Below are 19,220 nucleotides of genomic sequence, written 5' to 3' on the forward strand. Positions count from 1 at the left end.
CTCTGTCATTTCCAGCCGTAGCATATTCAGAAGGAGTGTGGAGGAGCAGCTCTGATGGAGGGGTGCATCTGTGAGCCACAGGGATGGGGAGGGAGGGCGAATGTGACCGATGAGTTGGTCTCTGGGCTGGCCATGAGCTGAGCACGTCCTGCAAAAGAGCAAGGAGTGAAGCAGGGAGGGGAGGAAAGAGCAGCTTTGAGGAAATCTCAGTTCCACAGCTGAGAAAGAGCCTTTCCTTAAGAGAGCTGTTGGTGTTGACGACATTAGTAGTGTCACTGATGGAGAAATTCAATCACTTCCAATGAGGGAAAAATAATTGTCTCTCGAGGTACAGTAGGTTGTTGTCATTTTCCTATGACACACTCCATCAACTTTCAATTTCTAGCACAAAAGCCCTTCATTCTTGCTCGGGCCTCTCTAATCTGTTGCAGGGAGCACTCATGGCAGACATGGCATGGCCTGGGGGAGTTATCTGGGAACAGAAGAACTCGAATTGCACCTAAAGTGAGAGCATCACCCAGACCCCGCTGGGACGGGGAGGATGCCAGAGGGGGGAAAACCAGCTCACGTCAGCAGCTGGTGAAATACCTCTTCTCCCTGATGTTCTCCTAAGGAAAACAGCATGGGAGGGGCTCACATAGCTTGGGTCAAGGGATTTTGGGGGTACCCCAGCACTGGCATCTCAGGCAGGCTGGGCACGGGGAAGCTCAAACCCTCTGGGGTTGGAGGATGCAGGTTCAGCTCTATCATCGCTTCCGTTGGTGGCAGGGAGGAGAAGAAGGGGAGAAGCGTGCAGCGGTAGCTGGGACCAGAGGTGTGCGTGCAGGAGAGCCAGAGCTCCCCACCAAACGCATCCCTGCCACTGGGTGAAATAAGAGGTGATTAGCAACGGATCCCAGCATCCCAGCCACAGAGCCTTCTCCTCTGGCATTTAAAGAGGAAATATGTATTTAAAAGTACTGCTGTACCAGAGAGAGGTAATGATGTGTTTCGAGGGCAGAGATGGTATCATTCATAAAGCCTGTGCTGCTTAATTACATCAGCATCATTTAGGAGAGGAATGATTTCCCACTTTCTGGTTTGTTTTCCCTCTGTCCCACTGTATCTCGCCGTGGCTCCAGCCATTTGTCAGGCTCTTCGGTATCTCTGTCTCCAGCCACAGCTTGAGGCTGGCTGCCAGCCCTGGGGACAGGCACACTGTCACTGTCACCAAGTGCCAGTCCCCCCGCACTGTGGCACGGAGGTGATGCCATCCTGTTCTGACCCAGGGTGCGGTAACAGGGGTGAGCCATGGGTTGGTGCCTCCTGTGCTCCTGCGGCAATGGTCAAGTTGAGTTAACCCTGCTTCTCTGCTGTCCTTGGACCACTGACTCTACATCCAGTATTCCCATGGTCTGGGACAGATCTGCTGCCATTGGAGATGAAGGACACCATCTCCATTAGGAACGGAGGTGTACTGCCCATCCTGGGCCCTCCTTGGGGACCCCGGTGTTCTTCTAGCAGGCTCTTCCCTGCTTCCCCACTGTTGTTGTGCCCAGCCCCGCCAACCAGTCCTCTTCCTGCCAGAGTAGAGCATTTCATGCTGCTTTTAACCAGCCTTCCCTTGCAGTGCTTTGCTTTCGCCTGTCAGCTCTAGCCTGACGTTATTTGGGTAGGAGCAGAGGGGTGGGAGTTTAGAAAGGCAGAACGGTGCTTTTTTTCCCTTCCCCCTTGCATTCATGAGACATTTCAAGTGACACACACAGGCAATAACGCATCACTCAGCCCGAGTGCGGCTTGAATGGTTTAAAAATACGCTCCTGAACTTTCCACCCCTATTCCTGCACAGGCACCATCCCTTTGGGGTCTGCACTTTGGCAAGAACAAGCAAGGAGTTAATCAGCTCGGCAGGGCGAGCTATTTATGGATGTTGCAAGCTCCCTGCTCTTCTCCAATGCCCCGCTCAATCCTTTAATTATCTGCAGTAGTTTTATGCTGTGTATCACCACATGCTCTCTGGGGGAAACCGCTGGGGCTTTGCCAGTTGATGGGGAAGGGGGTGAGAAGGGGGAAGACTCTGCCACATGTGCCCAGGAAAACAAGGGATGCTGTGGGGTTGCTTATCCGTGGGCTGCGTGGAGACCAGGGCATGGCCATGGGACCTTCTGGGACAAGGAATCAGAGCTTATCAGAGCGACAACCCCGGTGGGAGTCGCCTGCTGGGAGGAGGACGTGGCAACAGAAGGTTGTGGGAAGACTTCCCACATGGCTGGGTTCGGTCCCCTGCGTCCCCAAACCCCATGAAACGGAGTGTAAGATGCGAGGGGGAAGAAGGCAGGAGGGCCCACGTGGCTTGGAGCCTCTGATGTGCTGCCCTCCAGACAGCACTGCTTCTGTGCAGCGCTGCCAGCTTTGGAGAAGAGAGCTGCTGCTGCCAGGACCCTGCGCCTCTCCTCGCTCCTGCTCGCTCCAGGGTAACATGGGAGCTGCTCTTCCACCTCCCGAAAGCCCCTGTGAAGAAGCTGCTCCAGCATCGTAAGAATTTCACTTAATCCATTAATAGTCTTTGAATAAGTTGACCAAACAAGAAATGAGACGGGAATAATCTCCAGTGCCTGGAGCTGCGTGGCTGTTAACGAAACCTGCTCTTGGAGCAGCCTCTGCACGACAGCCTGCACTGCACCTCCCCAGGCATTTCACACTCCTGAGACCCACTCTCAGCACCTTTCCTGGCCATTTAGACTGGAGCTGAGGAACAATTCCTTCCCCAGAGGGTGCTCAGGCATTGGAACAGGCTGCCCAGGGCAGGGCTGCAGTCACCGTCCCTGCAAGTGTTCACACACTGTGTACATGAGGCCCTCGGTGCCATGGGTTAGTGGTGGCCTTGGCAGTGCTGGACTTGATGAGCTTGAAGGTCTTTTCCAGCCTGGTTGATTCCCTGATTCTATGATAAGATGGTTTGGGGATGCCAGCCAGGACCAGCGCCCGCATCCCCTCCACGCTGCAGGGAGCATGGGCACTGGGAGGGTTGGAGGGGAGAGGTGCACCCCTGCCCGGCAGCCAGGCCAGGGCACCATCCCCTGGGTATACCTTAGGTCTGTTTGAGCAGTGGGTCCGATACCCTGCCAAGGTTCCATCTGCAGCCGGTGCTGTCACACTGGTAAGAGCTGGGGGCAGTTGCTGGTTACACTGGTCTCAGTTAAATTGCTCGTGGGAGTTGGAGATTCCCAGATTCAGATTTTCCTATGGGTCTAGTACCAGGCACGTGAGGCTGTTCTCCTCCCTACCTGTATCTACCTCCCTCATCTTCTTCCTCCAACCCACTGCCTTGCACTTCCCTTCTGGCTTATCCTGGCCAGCACCAGTGATCCTGGGAGACTCCTGGGTTCCTCCCATGAAGCTCTGACCTAGCTCTGCACAGGGAGGGCAGGAATGGCTTCCAGGCTCCCCATCTCCTCCATACACTCTCCCCAAGCTGCACCAAGGGAACATTTGCCCTGGGGCTGCCCCACACATTGCACCCCTTGGAGCAGCGATCAGACCCAAGAGATGTGGGGGGGATTTTCCTCTCCCTCTTTACTTTCTTCAAAGCATTTGTGCTCTGGTTCAGCTTTGGACGCCCCTGTAAGCCCAATTCTGGTTGGTGCTGATGGGGCAGTGGGGCCACATTGCTATAAAGGCCCCTCCAGCCCTGTGGGGACCTGGCTGTGGAGTGGGGAGCACTGCCAGGAGCCGGGGGCTCCCCCTCCTTCCAGCTCCACTCTGCATGAGGTTGCTGTATTCTCACCTGATTAGCGGATTTGAAATAGAGCCTTTGGCTTTCAGACCCGAAATAGATGTTAGGTTGTCTTTTACTCCGCTGGAGGCTCCTTAGTATGTAAATCCCTCCCCAGCGCAGTCGGTGCAGCGCTGCGCCTTCCGATGGGATGGCACCGCCGGGATTCCGGCTTTGCGGGAGATCCCCAGCTCCGGATCAGCAGTGTCCCACTGAGCAAGGACAGCCACGCTGTCCTCCACCGGGATTCCCCCTGGCACAGCTTGCCCCTGTGATGGGCACAGTGTTTGGGATGATGCTTTGCTGGGGGGGGGGCAGCATCTCCCCTCCATTACCCTCCCTGTGCGCTCCATGGGACCCGGCAGGTTTCCAGGGAGGATGCGGCCGGCGGGCAGTGACATTTGTTTTGTCACTTACGCTGCTGTCACCGAAGCAAAGGAAAAAATAGCTGCCTCTAGGGGAGCGCTGGGCCCTGTGACACCCGCTTCATCTTACAGCAGCTGATGCATCCGGCAGCATCCCGAGGACCCCTGCGCTCTGCTGGGATAAACGAGCTCCGTGCTGCCGGCAAAGCTGCCGCAGCACAGCCACCTCCCAGGCCCCCCTGGAGCTGGTGGGACACCGTGCTGAGGACCCATGGGCAAAGGGCAGGACCTGTCGAAGGGATCAGGGACGCCCTGTACTGTGACAGTCACACGCTACCTGTGACCTCTCAGCCCTGCAGAGAGCAGGCAATGGGTGTTCATTAAGTGACACTAATTGCTTGGTACTTTTGCAGTGTTTCCTACCTTGGGAAGATTGAGTCAAAAACCAGCGCCCTGAGGAACCGCCTCTGTTAAACTGATGCTCATTAGAGCTGACTTTGTGCTACCTCATTAGGCTTCTGTAATTGAAGGAGTTAATTGATTACCAATAGTTTTAGTTCCCGTTTCCCATGCCTGCAAGGCCCTGCTGGGTCTTCTTCAAGGGTCCACCATTCACCATGCGGCTCAAACGTGCCTTGCTGCTGGCAGTCATGGACTGAAGCAGCTTGGGTTGCTCCGTGCATCCCTGTCTCTGTGCCGTGCCATGCCGTAGCCGTGGGGATGTTGGCGCCGCCAGCTTCACCGCAGCGACGTTTTCTGCGTGGGTTCTTTGCATTGCAGTATATCCACCCGGATTTGGCACCAGCTTGAAACTCTGTTTAAAATACTTCTGATGGCTCCCCTTTCCGTCTCTGCTTTTTAATGCATATGGATTATATTTGGAGAGGGTGCGTGTGGGGGTTCATCGCTGCAGTGACTCTCTCATGGGTGTGAAAGCGGAGCCTCCGAACCAGCTGCTCCCCAAGCGCCCGCTTGCTGTGCCTCAGCGCTGCGTGGTGGCTGCGCCCCGTCCCACGGTGCAGGGGAGGACCCAGCCTGCACCCAGGGGGTCACGGCATGCATGGGGGGGTCTGCATGGGCTGGATGGGTCGCGGAGGCTGTGTGGGTGCTCTGGCACATTGGCTTTCCTGTGCGCGGGCGCTCGGGCTGCCTCCCTCGCGCAGATGCGCGCTGCCTGACTCAGTCACACGTCGGCTGTTTTTAGAGGCGGCCTTCTAACACCCTGCCTCGCTCAGCAAAAAGCCCAGGGAGGTGCTGTGCTTCCCCCACCCAGCCTGCAACCAAATCCCTGCACCCAGGAGCAGCCTTCGCGGCTTGGCCCTGCTCTGATGGAGATGGGGAGACATGGGTGACGTGGTGAGAGGACCTCCAGGTAGTGAGGTGGGGTCGGTCTCTGCTCCCAAGGAACAAGGGATGGGACAAGAGGAACCGGCCTCAAGCTGCACCAGGGCAGGTTTAGATGGAGCTGAGGACCAATTCCTTCCCCAGAGGGTGCTCAGGCATTGGAACAGGCTGCCCAGGGCAGGGCTGCAGTCACCATCCCTGCAAGTGTTCACACAGCGTGGAGACGAGGCCTCAGTGCCATGGGTTTGTGGTGGCCTTGGCAGTGCTGGGCAATGGTTGGACTGGAGGAGCTTAAAGGGCTTTTCCAACCTGGTTGATTCCATGATTTGATGATGCCACAGCAGGGCATGGAGCCGGATACCCTCTCCTCCTCTCCATGCTCAGGCCCTCCTCAGCCTGCACCAAGGGCACAAGCAGGTCTCACGAAGCTAGAGGGCAGGGGTGCCCCAGCCCATCTCTGCAGCCAGGGCTCCTGATTTTCCCTGGGACCTCAGGATTTTAGCCAAATGCCGCCGCTCTGCCCTGGTTTGGGGTCTGCGCCGCATCGCAGATGACAGCAGGGGCAGCAGGAGAGGAGCTAGACAAGGCAAGAGGAAACTGTTGCTCCCACCTTTGTTAGTTTTAACTAACAAGCTGTTTATAGGAGCGACATGACACCTGCTTTCCTCTTTATAAAGTCAATAATTTATGAAAGGTATTAAAGGCAAAACAGCCTCCCGGATAAAGCCTGTGATGCGTGCACTCTGGGTATAAGCCAAACGGGACAATGAGCTACACTTGAATAACACACGAAGATATTTACCCTCTCCGTCTATAAATTATTAAGGGACTTTTTGCACATAATTACATGAGCTTTTATGTTTCTCACTCCCTGCTTTTAATCCTTTTTGGAGAGGCGCCAGTCACTTATGACAGGAGTTGAGCAAACAGCAAACGTTGTGGCTGGGTTTGGGGCTGCTGCAGATGAGGGAGGTGCAGGAGAGGGCACTGGTGTGAGCTCACCACGCATGCCGCTGCAGGGGAGGGAGATCCAAAGGCAGGAGGCGTAGGGGACCAGGCCAGGGTCCTCTTTGTCCTCAGTGTGGGGTCACGGCGTGGCCCTGGGAACATGCAAAGCAGGCTCCAGTGTTTTAATTGCTCTCCAGCTGTGCATGTAAATCAATGATACGCAGATGTAATTGGGCGTGCAAATGTCACTAGGAGGCTGTTTACATGTGCCGTGTACATTAGGGGAGCATGTATGTGTGCATAAGGATGTTAGTGACGATTACACTTCCCAGGGTATCTGGGTGCTGCATCCGCTGCCTCCACTTCTCCAGCTCTGGCCTTAGGGAAGCAGAGTTCCCTCCTCTGCCTGCTCCATGCCAGACCACCCCTTGCCCTTCCAATGTGCTTGCCCAGGCTCCAGCACAGCTCAGCTCCCTCCCTTCTCCCCAGCATCCCCTTTCCCTGCACCCCTTGCCAGGCTGGCTGCAAACCTCTTCTAGACTTCAAGGTGAGGAGCCCGTTTCATCCCCCCCCAGGCACCTTGACCCCTTTCTGTTAGTTGCCAAGCATCTGTGAGTCAGCCCCAGCGGGACATCCCGCACCCCCTTCCCGTCCTCCTTGTCCAACACAGCTTCTTCTTCCTCTGCATGGGCATATGACACGACTCTCATGTCCTCTACACTCTGCGCTGTCTCCAGCCCCTCTCTCCTTTGTGCGAAGATCTTTAATCATCACCCTTTGTCCCATTGTGTGGTTCCTATTCTTACACCAAGCTGTTAAAAAGCTCTCACTGTCATAACTTCCTTGTCCCAGAAATTATCTTTCATCTTCTGGATGTGGGCTACAACAGCTGAGATGCTTGATATTATTAATACCTTCTGTATATGTGTCAATGAGCTTAAGAATTTAATAGAGCCTTTTCCTGCAGCCCTTCCCGTGGCGTATTCAGGCTGCTTGACAGAGCATTGAAGCTATGAGGCACTTGAGTCAGGCTGACATCAGGACATGTGGCCTCTCTCTGCAGCAGAGCGTTTCTTAGCAAGACCTAATTTCTGTGCCCTGAGCTTCAACAGGATGGGGTGGCAGCAGTGCCCTGGCAGAGACTTGGCTGAGCTGAGCTGGGGCAGCCCCTGTGCACCGGCAGCTCATGTCCCCTTCAGCAGCACCCGCTTGAGGGGGCCTCCAGAAAGGTTTTCTCCTCTTTCTGCCTGTTCTCTGGAGCATCATGGGGGTCATGTCATGTTTGAGATGGGCAAGGCACGAGCGTGGCATCTCCTGCCTCTCACCCTGCTTCAGCTGAGCAGAGATGCCTGGACGTGGGCTTGGCTGTGTGGCTGCTGCTGCCGGAGAGGCTGCAGCCTCCCAGCAAGCGAGGCTGTGCTGGGGACAGCGCTGGGATCACCCTCAATGGGGACATCGCATGGCTCCAGCCACAGCAGTCCCAAGGAGGGGTTGAGGGATTTTTGGTACATGGCCTCCTTCTGCTCCAAGTCAATCAGCTGACCAGGGCAAGGAGCTGTACAAGACATACAGAGAGAAACCATTATGATGATGCTTGATAACGATCCTCAATTTCGCTCAGGAGCAGCCCTACAATGCAGGGTTTGGACTCCCTCCAGCTGATAATGAGAAGCCACTGGACTGACTCAGCCTGCTGTGAGGAGGCATCAGTACACATCCAGATGGCTGTGGGGACGGGGGAGCAGGAATATCCTGTGTTGCCCCTCCATCCCACTCCCCCGCACGCACCCCGAAATGTCACCACCTCCAAGGAAGAAAGCACATGTGATGTGGGAGCACGTTTCTGCTGTGACTGCACCCACAGCAGCCAGAGGCTTTCAGACATCCCCAGGTCCTGCTGCATCCCCGGGGTGGGCAGAGGGCTGTGTTGTGCAGGGCCAGCACCAGGCACCCGCACCACCTCTCCATCCCCATCCCTACATCCAGGAGGTTACAGCTGCCTTCTCCAAGGACTGGTTAGGACTGGGCAGGAAGGAGGAGCCCCAGGGGGACACGAGGCACCCTCCTCTCTGGGTGCGCAGGGGCAGAGCGGGTGCAGATCCCTCTCTGTCCTTGCTGACAAAGGGAGGAGGCTGGAGGGGCAGACAGCCGATCTGGTGTTCCCAGAGCTGGTGCTGGCAGTACTTCAAGATGTGGTACATCTTATCTCAGCCTGGCATTTGCACGTATTTTCTCAGCTCAGCTTGTTACGACAAAAGTGTGAAAATCTGAAAGAAAAGGAACTATAATAATAATGGGAGTAATTAAAATCCATCTCTCTCCTGCCAGCACAGCTCTTCCTGGACCCTTTGTGGGATTCCTGCACATGTGCACCAAAACCAAGAGAGATAAAGAGCCCCATAGAGGGGCAGGTTGGCTCCCGTTGCCCGGGCAAGGGGCTCGGTCCCTTGTGATGTGTGCAGGTGCCGCCTCTCTGGGAAGGAGCTCGGAGCAGGGATAAACTCCTGCCTCCTGCCAACAGAAGGGAACCATCTGCCACAGCCTGTTATCATCTGAGGATGGCAGTGGCAAAGAGCTGGAGCATCTGTCTGAGGGATGAGCCCCCGCAGATGGACACCCAAATGTTCTGGCTGCTCCCTGCAGGTTTCAAAGAGGAAAATGTTTGAGGAGGGCTTGTGAGCTGGGCTGCTCCCTGCGGTGTGCTCTGCAGCCTGGGGCTGCACCGGGGGGGGCATGGAGCCCCTTGTTCTGAGTCACTCCATGCTGCAAGGAGGCTGGCCCATTTGAGTGCATCTTCGTGGCTTCGCACAGTGGCTGGAGTTGGTCTCCAGCTGTTGGGAGAAGGGAATGAAGCTGCAAATAGGTAGGGGCTGTTAGTGGGGCAGGAGAGGGCAGCGCTTCCAGTGGGGTTTGGTTGTGTACTTCTGGCTCTCCCCAGTGCCCTGCCACCTGTACTACACCTCAGAGGCATTGACAGTAAGCTCACCCTTAACTCTGAATGTCCCGCAACAAAAGCAGTAATGATAGCACCCGGTTATCCTGTTCTTTTTTTCTAATCTCCCATTGATGCTCTCCTTCCAGGTAACGATATAAACCTAACCCCTTTGAGCTGCGTTGCTGCTCACCTTCATATCAACCGTATGTTAAGGGTGTGCTGTGCTACCCTGTGCATGTGGGATGATCTCAGTCCTGGTGTTAGTCTGTCTGTGGTGGTGAGATGCTGGCCAGTGGTGACCCAGAAGAGCTGGGGACAACCTGACAGTCCCAGGTAGATCTGTGCCTCCAGTGCTGTGTGGGGTGAGCCATGGGGCTCACTGGTCCTTAGGGATCTCAGCCTTGCTCCTGGGAAGCTGCCCCGATGGCTTGCTCCAGTCCTGGAGCATCATTTAGGGGCAGGGAGGCCACAGGGGATCTGCCAGCACAGAGCTCATGATTGACAGGTCGGTAAACGCAGAAATGGGGGAGCCTTTGGGGCTTTCAGGAGGGAGCCAGTGCAGTTCCTGCTGGGATCAGCAGGGTTTATTACTGCCGGGATCTGCCTTTGCCTGAGGTGCCCTTGGGGCTGTTGGGTAAGGAAGTGTTGTCCATGAGGTGGGGTGAGAGTTACCCCTCTGCTTGTGGAGGAAGGGAAAAGCCCAAACAGCTCCTGGAGGAGACTGAACGTACCGGCTCCTCTTAAACTCCGGCACCGTGGATAAGGGCCTTGGAACCCCTGTGCCCAGCTGGCAGAGCAGGTAAGAAGCGATGCTTCCTTCCTGCCCAAGTCAGGAATCACACGCAGAGGTGACGGAAAGGGCAGGTTTTGCACCGGACCTGCCCCTGTCAGGGCGTGCACAGATGCCATCTCAGCCAGAAAGCTCATCTCTGCTCTGCAAACCAAGCCCCGTCCTCTGCCGCGCCGCCGGGGTGGGGACAGCATCGGAACGGAGGTGGGAAAGACGGTCTTGGAAGGCCCCCTGCTTCCAGGCAGCGCATAGCATCGCGCTCGCATGCCACCAGTGCTGCTTGCATAGCGGATTCACCGTATCTTTGTGGAAGGGCTGAGGTGAAATTTCCCCTTCGCACACCAGACAATGCCAGGAATTACTCTGGAGTGTCAGCATTGAATACACGGTGCCCTGCACTTGTTGGGGCTTTAACCATGGAGGGGGGGAGCATTAGAAACAGCATTCAGAGCTCTTAGCCTGTCTTTTGTCCTCTGTGTTTTTTTCCTGGCCGCATTCAGATTGCAAGCTTTGTCTGTGTTTGTGAAGTGCTATTAACATCGATGGCATCGCTGAAATAGCCATAATAAGAGGCATCGATTTGCACTCAGTAAAGGTCTGAGGACCACTGAGAGGGGCCAGGCTGAATTTCCTCGATGTGAGGAGCGGAGCACGCCGTGCGTTCACACACTCGCTGTCACCCCTCTGCTGTTTATTGCCGCAAAGATCCTTTGCCCCAGGGGAGCCGGGGTCTGCGCCGGCGGGAGGAGAGGCGGCAGCCTGGGAATGGGCAGGAATGGCGAGCGGGAGCAGGGAGCTGGAGTGATTCAGCCCTCAGCTGGCGAGCTCGCTGCGCCTGCTTTTTGTTTGTTGCTGCCCCACTCAGAAGCTTGCGTGTGCTGGGCAGGAGGAGAACACGCTCCAGGGAAGCAACAGGCTCTGTGTGAGTGCAGAGAGGGGCTTGCGCCCTGCCTTTGCTCGCAGCCCATGCAGGGACATGGTTTCAGGACAGCCCCTGGGCTCTGGTGCTCCAGGGCAGGCAGGCACGGGCATAGGATGGAAGGTTGCCATTGCACAGGAGGAGCTGGGCTGAGCACGCAGCTCTGCTTTCACAGGAGGGAGGAAGGGAGGCCTGCCCAGAGGGATGCTCTGCATAGGAATCTCCATCCCTGAGCTTGGTTAATGGCTGGTGGAGGAAGGCCAAGCCATCATCTTCAAAAGCTCCCACTGGCTGCAAGAGCCGTCCAAGGGAAGGCTCATGGGACTCAACAAAGGGGCTGGTGCCAATGTGGAGGGCGCTGGTGCAGCTGCCTTGGTTCTGTCTACTTTGGCCCGTGGCAGGGGACAGCTGGGCAGAAGCAGGACAGAGTGGGAAGAGGCTTGCTGAGGGGAAGCAGGAGGGGGGAAATGCATATTAGAAGCAAAGTTTGTGTCCATTATTGATGGAGAAACCAGCTGCTGCTGGAAGAGCCAGGGCTGGGCAAGTCTGCTAATGCTGCTCGATAAATCAGTGTCCATTATGGAAGGGGGTGAAGCAGTGGGCAGCCCTCGGGAAGTCGTGCACTTAGCCGTGAATGAGATGCCACCAGCTCAGCATGCACCAAGCCTCCAAGGAGGCGTTCGGGACCACTAGGGCCCAGATCAGAGGTGTTCCCCCCTTACAGCCCTTTTCCTCCCATGTGTCGGGGCGGGGATGGGGTGTCAGTGAAAAGCAGAGGTGCAAAACGCTTTGCAGAGGTACCTGCTGTGGGACGGAGCGCTCTGAACACCCCCGGGCAGCCCGGCACCTTCCCTCGCAGGCTCATGCAGGGCTGGGCACTGAAGCAGGGGCCACCGGCGGCACCGCTCCTCCAGCCCAGCCCCTGCGAGCAGCGCGGGGCGGCGGGGGCCACCGGCTCCGCTCTCCCTGCACCGCCGGTCGCGGTGCGCGGGGAGCCCCGTCCCGCAGCCCCCGGGGGGCCGCCCCTCGCCGCGCTGGAGCGGGGGAGGCGGCGGGAGGAGGGGACTGGCGCTGCCGCCGCCGCTCCCTTGCCCGCACCGCCCCGCGCCCGCCGGCGGCTCCTCCCGGAGGGGAGGCGGGGGCCGGAGCGGCGGCGGCTCCCAGCCCGGCCCCGCCGCGGCAGACCCGGCCGGCGGCAGCGGGCGAGCGGAGCCCGGGCCGTGCCCAGCGCGCTGGGGCGATGCCGCCACCGCCGCCCCGCAGCGCCGCCGCCGCCCCCCGCACGGCGGGTGCGGAGCGGAGGCAGCCGGTGACCGAGCGTCCCTAGGGCGGCCCCGCAGCGGCCCCGTGCCCGGACCGAGGTTCGGGGCTGCAGGGGTGTGGGGGGGGGAGCGGCTCGGACCCGGGAGCGCCGCCGCCTCTCGAGCTGTCGCTGCGGAGAGGGGGAGCTGCGTTACTGCAGGTGGAGGGTTTGGCGGGGGGGGCGGCCAGGGGAGATGCCATTTCTGACCGAAGGAGATCGCCGGCGAGAATGAGATGCAGGTGAGCGAGACGGGGGTGCTGCGGCGGGGGGAACCGGGGCTGGAGGTACCGGCGGTGAGGGAGAGCCGGGGGGGGGAGCTCTGTCCTCGACCCCTCCCTCGGGCCGGACCGGCGCTGGTGCTCGGGGGAACTTAGTGCGTGCACAGGAGAGGGCACGGCCGGTGCGTGTGTGTGTGAGTGTGTGTGTGTGTGTGTGTGTGTGAGTGTGTGTGTGTGTGTGTGTGTGTGTGTGTGTGTGTGTGTGTGTGTGTGTGTGTGTGTGTGTGTGTGAGTGTGTGTGTGTGTGTGTGTGTGTGTGTGTGTGAGTGTGTGTGTGTGTGTGTGTGAGTGTGAGTGTGTGTGTGTGTGTGTGTGTGTGTGTGTGTGTGTGTGTGTGAGTGTGTGTGTGTGTGTGTGTGTGTGTGTGTGTGTGTGCGTGTGTGTGTGTGTGTGTGCGCGTGCCGCGGGAGCGGGGCCGGGTGGCGGGGAGCGGAGCGGGCACCGCCGGGCGCGGAGGGGCAGCGGGGCCGGGGACTGCGGGGCGTGGGGCTGGAGGCGAGCGTGTGCCCCGGGGCCTGGAGCCCTCCAGCCCCGCTCTGCCTGGGCGGCTCCCCTCTGCTGATGCCCTGCCCGGCTCCCTGCCTTGCTCCAGCCCCTGCGGGAATCGGCAGCTTCCAGCCACCCGGGGCTGGGGTCCCGGCCCCCCGGGGCTGACTCTCCCGGTGAAGGGCTGGGGCTCGGTGGCGCTGAGGCGAGCGCAGAGCTGCATCCTGATGTGGGAGCTCTCCTCCTCCTCCTCCCCTGGTAGTTAAGCAGATGAGTTAGCCGCTCTGGAGCAGATTGCAATTCAGGTAGGGTATGGCCGGGACAGCGCTGCCTGGGGAGCAGGGAGATCAGCCTCAAGCGGGCAGTGCCCAGCTCCCCCAGCCAGCGAGGGTTAATTCAAGAGGAGGAATCGTCCCTCTCCCTGTCCCCAAGGCAGAAACGCGAAGGGTTAAATACGGGCCGGCAGAGCTCTGAGTGACCGGGCGGGAGGCAGGAGCCATGGGGGGTGATTTTCCATGGCAGGGGCTCACCTCTCCATCACCAGCCCCCCAGCCTGGAGGTAGGTGAGTCGGGGGCCGTGGGCAGTTCCTGCTGGGTGGGATGATCCCTCAGGTTCCAGGGGAGTTCTGGAGACCCTGAAGGCCCCCCCCCACTTGAGCTCAGCCCCACACACAGAGAACAGGAGATGCTGGCGGGGGCTGGGGGGGGGGGGGGGGGGGGGTGAGGCTGCCAGCGCGGGCTCAGCCCTCGGTTTGGGTCTGGCAGAAAACAGGAGGGGTTAATGTGGAAGGGACTTCTCAGGCAGCCAGGGTTGCAGGGATGCTCCGGAGCCTGCTGGCCAGAAGGGCTTCGGGCAGTGCCGTTGCTTGTTGCTCCCTGATAGCGTGTGTAGGTTATTGGGTTTTTCACCTTGGGTGTATAAATAGTGCGAGCGGAGGGCAGAGGCATGGTTTGCTCCAGGGGCTGGGGGTGCCGCCTCGCAGGAGAAGTGGGAGTGTGGGTGCTGTGAAAGCGAGGTGCAGTAGGCGGGAGGGACAGCGGGTGAGTGTGGGCACGGGTGGGAGCAGGTCCCCCCGCCGCGGGTGCATGCTGGATGCTGGCTGGTGAAGCCCAGGCTCTGCTGCCTCTCTCTGCCTGTCGCTCCCACCCGAGCAGTTGCCATCCGTGGTCCTTCCACAGCAAACGCCCTTTCCAATAAGAGACCCTCCGTGCTGGCCTGCAGCAGGGACCGCTGACAGCCCCCAGCCCATGCAGGGACAGGGCAGTTTGGGCATGCCCAGGAGCAGCCCCACTCCACAGATCCCCTTCTCCCTTCTCTCTTCGTCTCCCCTTCCCCTGCACCACCTACCGGAGCCGGGCTCTGGAATGAAATCCCTTCCACATCCCCGTCCGAGCCTCCTGCCAGCCTTAACCCTCTGCTCGCTGCTCTGCCACTTGCAGCAGCCCTGACCTGACCTTCACGCCTGCTGGAGATGGCCGTGGAGCTGTGACTCTGCACGGGGCTGCATGGACCCTACCAGGGCTGCCTGCGCTGCCCAACCCATCCCAGCCCCACGCCAGCACCACAGCCCCCTTGCCATGCCTTCTGTGTGCGGCTCCGGGCTCCTTCCTGGAGCCCGTTGGCTCGGTACCTTAAGAACGTGGAGGAGAAGGGGCTTCTCCTCCCTGGGCTGTAGCTCTCGGCCACCTCGGAGCTGGCAGGGCTGTGGCAGTGGCGCTGGCTGCTTGGGCAGCCCCTGCTTTCACTGAGGCTCCCATGGGCTGGGCAGGGAGCGACTGGAGCAGATGCCGGAGCTGGGGAATGCAGCACCTAGGGAAGAGTCAGGTTTTCCAAGCCTTTTTGTGGAGGGTTTAATTGCAAAACAAATGGTTATAGTTCTGTAATGCCAAGCCATGCTGCAGTTACTGTACACCTATAACGTAATTACTCTGTGATACCTCTAATTACCACTGTTTCATATCACTGAAAGGTTAACAGCATGACTGAATGACTTATTGTTCCTCGAGTCTCCTACTTAATACAGTCACTGTAATGATGCTGAAGTTTATATTGCTTGATGTATGTAACAAGTATAAAATCCTGTAACTTCAGTTTTATTCCAGGGCTTGAGAAATCCCATTATGATAACGCCACAATTGCAGTGTAATTGTAGTGGAATTGCTGAATTACAAAGCTCAACCGAACCTGTTGTGGTTCCACCGTGTGTTGGGTGCTGGGGTGACGCTGGGTGACATCTGTGTCCCCCCTCGAGGCAGGGCAGGCTGTGCTTGCGATGGGCACACACATCTCTGTGGATGTCCTGGTGGACAACGCGGCTCCACCAACTCTTGCCGAGCTTCAGGTGTGGAAGCTGCTGGAGACTCTTCTCCAAGTCCCCCCCCTTGGCTGTGGCCCCTGAGGCAGTCTGCTTGGGCTGTGCTGGTGCTGGGGTGGATGCAAGAGGTGCTGTTGGCTCGCATTGCCTCTCCTTGCATGGCACAGCCCATGGCACAGCTCCTTGTCCCCATGCTCCCCCTTTGTGCCCAGCACCATGGCAGTAGCTTGGGGCTGGTGAGAGGAGGGCAGAGCCCGGAGCATGGCGAGGGAGGGTGAACACATCCAGTCACTGAGTCAGCAGCTCTCCTCCGTTCTGTGCTGAAGGGAAGGGAGCAGGGTTTATCCTAGCATGAGCAGAAATGGCTTTTGGTGGGAAAAGAGCCAGAAGAGCTCATTAGGTAGCAGGGGAGGCTGGGATGAGAGAGAAGAGGGCTGCAAACGCTTAACTCAAATCAAACAACCCAAGAAAAATAAAGGCAGAACCCAAGCGAAGGCCACGGCCTCAATTTTCTGCCGAGTCTATTTTTTATCCCCTTCTCCCTCTCCATCCAGGGGAGTAAGGACTGGAGCTTGCAGAGGGGAATGGCTGCATGGAGAGAGATCTCCGTGCCTCTGCCACGTGCCCCAGCTCCCTGTGACCCCGCTGGGGACACGTCCTACAGCCCGCTGGAGCCTGCAGCCGCTGGGACAGGGCCATGCAGGCAGGGAGAGGAGCGGGGCTGGCTCGGGAAGGGCAGGACCCCGGTGCTGTCAGCAGCACAGCGTGGCCTCTGCGCCCCGGCACACTGAGGTGGCTGTGTCTGAGTTAATGGTCAGCGTGAGCCGGGCAACTGAATAAGTGCCGCTGGATGACACAGGGTCCTGTCCCTCTTTAGGCTCCCTCCATCCCTGAGAGCAGCAGGGCCCACGGCCCTGGAGCCAAGGGCTGTGCTGGGCCAAGACCCAGGTGGTTCCCCCCTCGCAGGAGCAGCAGTGGGAGGTGACTGACAGAACCCACCTTGCCCTGCGAGGGGATGCAGGGTCGTTGATGCACTGGCAGCAGCATGGCCGTGTTGGGGGGCCCTGCTGTGAGCCCCACCAGAGGATCAGTCCTCCCTCTGGCATCGCCAACACCTCACCCACCATCCCTTGCCCCATACCCCACCCAGACATCTCCTAATGGAGCACAGGGCCAGGCTAGGCAGCAGGTCAGCATCCCTGTTGTAGGAGCCAGGGAACTTGGCTTGGTTTCACTCATTCTGCTGGTTATAGGCACATAAATGGCTCCTGTTTAACCATCCTGCATGTTTTCTTCCACAATGTTTTCCATAAGCCAGTGAGTCTTCCAGTGCCCACAGCATCCTGCAGTGGCCACATGTCCACACATGGACACGACTCCCAGGCTCCAGAGGCACGCACACACGTCCTGGTCAGAGGCCAAGGGCTTTCCCCACTGCAGCCCTTGTGTCCCTTGTCTCAGGGCTGGGGTTGGTGTCCTGAGGTGGGCACGGTCCCAGAGGGTCCCTGCAGGGGGTGAGGAGGTGCAGGGCCAGGCTGTGCCTCCCAGGGCACGGTTCCTATGGCCCCAGTGATGCTCAGATGGCAAAATACCTGCTGGAGCCACCAGGCTGGGCTGAGCCCTGCTTTGGGGACACACCGAGCACTGCTCCCCAGGGGATGTGCCTGGGAGCACCCACCCCTGCCCTTGCTGCTGGTTCCCATGGTGCCTCTGCCACCCTCGCTGTTGCGTTCCCCATCACCCCACATTGCTCTCCGTTATCTCAGTAGGACCCACTTGTTGTCGGAGTGCTTTTTTTGTCATTTCCATTCTGTTTCTTCATCAGAATGCAAAACATTAAATATCGCTCGTGTAATTATGGTTAATTTCATAACCAGCACCTTAATTGGATTGGTCTCTGATGGGGAATTCTCGTAGGAGGGAGAAGCAGAAATATTTTGACGTGATCTATTCTTTTCAGCTCTTCGTTTGGATTTGAGATGTCGAGTGTGAAATGGGAAACAACTGATTTAGACCTCAGAGGCACCCTGGGGGTGGCGAGCAAACCCTGAGCGCTCGCAGAGGCTCTTAACCAGGCACAGGAAAACCTCCCCCCCGCCCCTACCTGATCCCGGCCTTTCCCCGCAGCCCCTTTGGATTGGGAGCAGTAGCAAGAGAGGCAGATTAATGGGATCTAACCCCAAATGGGAGCCAGGGGGATATGATGGGCGAGCCCTGGCCTGGCAGCTCGCTTCTGAGCCAGCAATGCTGTGGTACAACAGAGCAAGGCACAGGAATGAGGATCAGGTGGAAGAACTGAATGGCAGCTGTGCTCTGAGTGTGCTGTGCAGGAGCCAGGCGAAGGGAGGGAACTGGGGCCATAGTTCTTGAGCAGCATCAAAACCTCCTTCTCTGGCCCATGCTGGGGGAGCCTGGCACAGCTCTGCAGGAGTCCTGCTCCAGGACCTCAGGGATGGGAGCGACACCCAAAGGGATGCCTCCTTCCTGCTGGGAATAGGGCAGGGAAGAGCCCAGCAGCATCCCCAGCCCTGTTGTGCTCCGGTGAACCAGGTTGTTTCAGCACTGCTCCAGGGGCAGTGGGGATCCTGGGGCTGTGCCATTCCGTGGCCATGCCCCGGAGCTGTGGATTGTGTTGCCGCTTCGGGCTTGAGCTACGATTTGCTCCGGGAAACATGGAATTGCACTGCCATTAGGTGCTGCCATTAAACTGATTTGTGCTCAGCCTGTTTATCCTTTTCAATGGGAAATGATACAGAAGCTGAACCGAAATGGAAACCCTGGCCTTGCATTTCCGATTTAATTCCTATGCACTGTATTTCCCCGTGATTACTTTTGTTCTCACACACAGCCCAGCGTGCAGGCTGTGTTATTATCAGCATTGCTGGAGAGGAGGAGGAAGGGGCGGAAAGCATCTCTTTCAGCTCAAGCAAAACACAACAAAACCAGCCCAAAGCAGCCCTCCACTGAGGGCAGTGGGGAACCGCTCCATTGCCATGGTGGGTCCCTCCTCCTTCTCCATGCCCACAGGATGGAGCTGCCCACTGGAAGACAGGAGGCTGGGGAACAGCACAGCACCCCTGAGGCTGCCGGCGTGCTGACACCCTTTACCACAGGCATTAAACTGATTGATTGTGCTTTTTGCCTGTGCTTCACAGGGAAGTGCCCCCTTGCTAGTGAAATCACTGCCTTGGATTGCATGGAATTGCCCTAAACAATCCCAGTTTCCAGTTTTCCCCTCTCAATAAGCATTTCCCACCTTTTCCTTCTTGTTTTTTTCAGGGGGGTGGAGGGGGGTGCATGTGTGGACCAGCACACCAGGAGCTCTATGCACAGCCCGTATACCTGCACAGGACATGTATGAGCAAGGCTGGCAGTGTGTAAAGCCCAAATCCTGACCATGTCCTGACATTCCGCAGGGATTTGGGGCTAGGAAGGGCTGGCGAGGTGGTGACCCCCATATCTGGCTGGCTGGCACTGCCTCCCACCCGCTCTGCCCAGCATCACGGGCTCACTGACTGCAGGACAGGCAGGCTCAGCCGTGGCTCAGCACAGTTGGTTTTTATCTAATCTATTTTATTGTTGAATGAAACAATAACAGCAAATACAGGCCCTGAAGACAAGCCATAAATAATGCAGAAATCAAACAAGCAAGGAAGGGGGAAAGAAAAAAGAATTATACATGTAAAACCAGCAGAGAGAGCCAGGCCGGGAAGAGGAATCTTCTCTGCACGTTTGCCATCACTCGTGTTCTCTTTGGCTCCCGTTTTTCCCCACTTCTCTCTT

At 57.9% G+C, this 19,220-nt stretch overlaps 1 protein-coding gene across 5 annotated transcripts in view; it reads left to right on the forward strand.

Moving 5' to 3' along the window:
• LINGO1 (leucine rich repeat and Ig domain containing 1) overlaps nucleotides 1-19,220 on the forward strand; it is a 124,719-nt gene that overhangs the window by 95,599 nt on the left and 9,900 nt on the right. Inside the window, exon 1 of one of the 5 annotated variants that reach the window (XM_062612221.1) lies at nucleotides 12,303-12,597. The exons of the other annotated variants lie outside the window; for them this stretch is intronic. Coding sequence (XP_062468205.1) covers nucleotides 12,592-12,597 — 6 coding nt within the window. The 5' untranslated portion in view covers nucleotides 12,303-12,591. Of the gene's footprint in view, nucleotides 1-12,302; nucleotides 12,598-19,220 lie in introns of those variants that run through there. 5 annotated transcript variants of the gene reach the window in all.

This window comes from Pezoporus occidentalis, unplaced genomic scaffold (assembly GCF_034315485.1).
Source record: "Pezoporus occidentalis ecotype Australia unplaced genomic scaffold, CSIRO_AGI_Poc_V1 ctg159, whole genome shotgun sequence".
Taxonomy (NCBI): domain Eukaryota; kingdom Metazoa; phylum Chordata; class Aves; order Psittaciformes; family Psittacidae; genus Pezoporus; species Pezoporus occidentalis.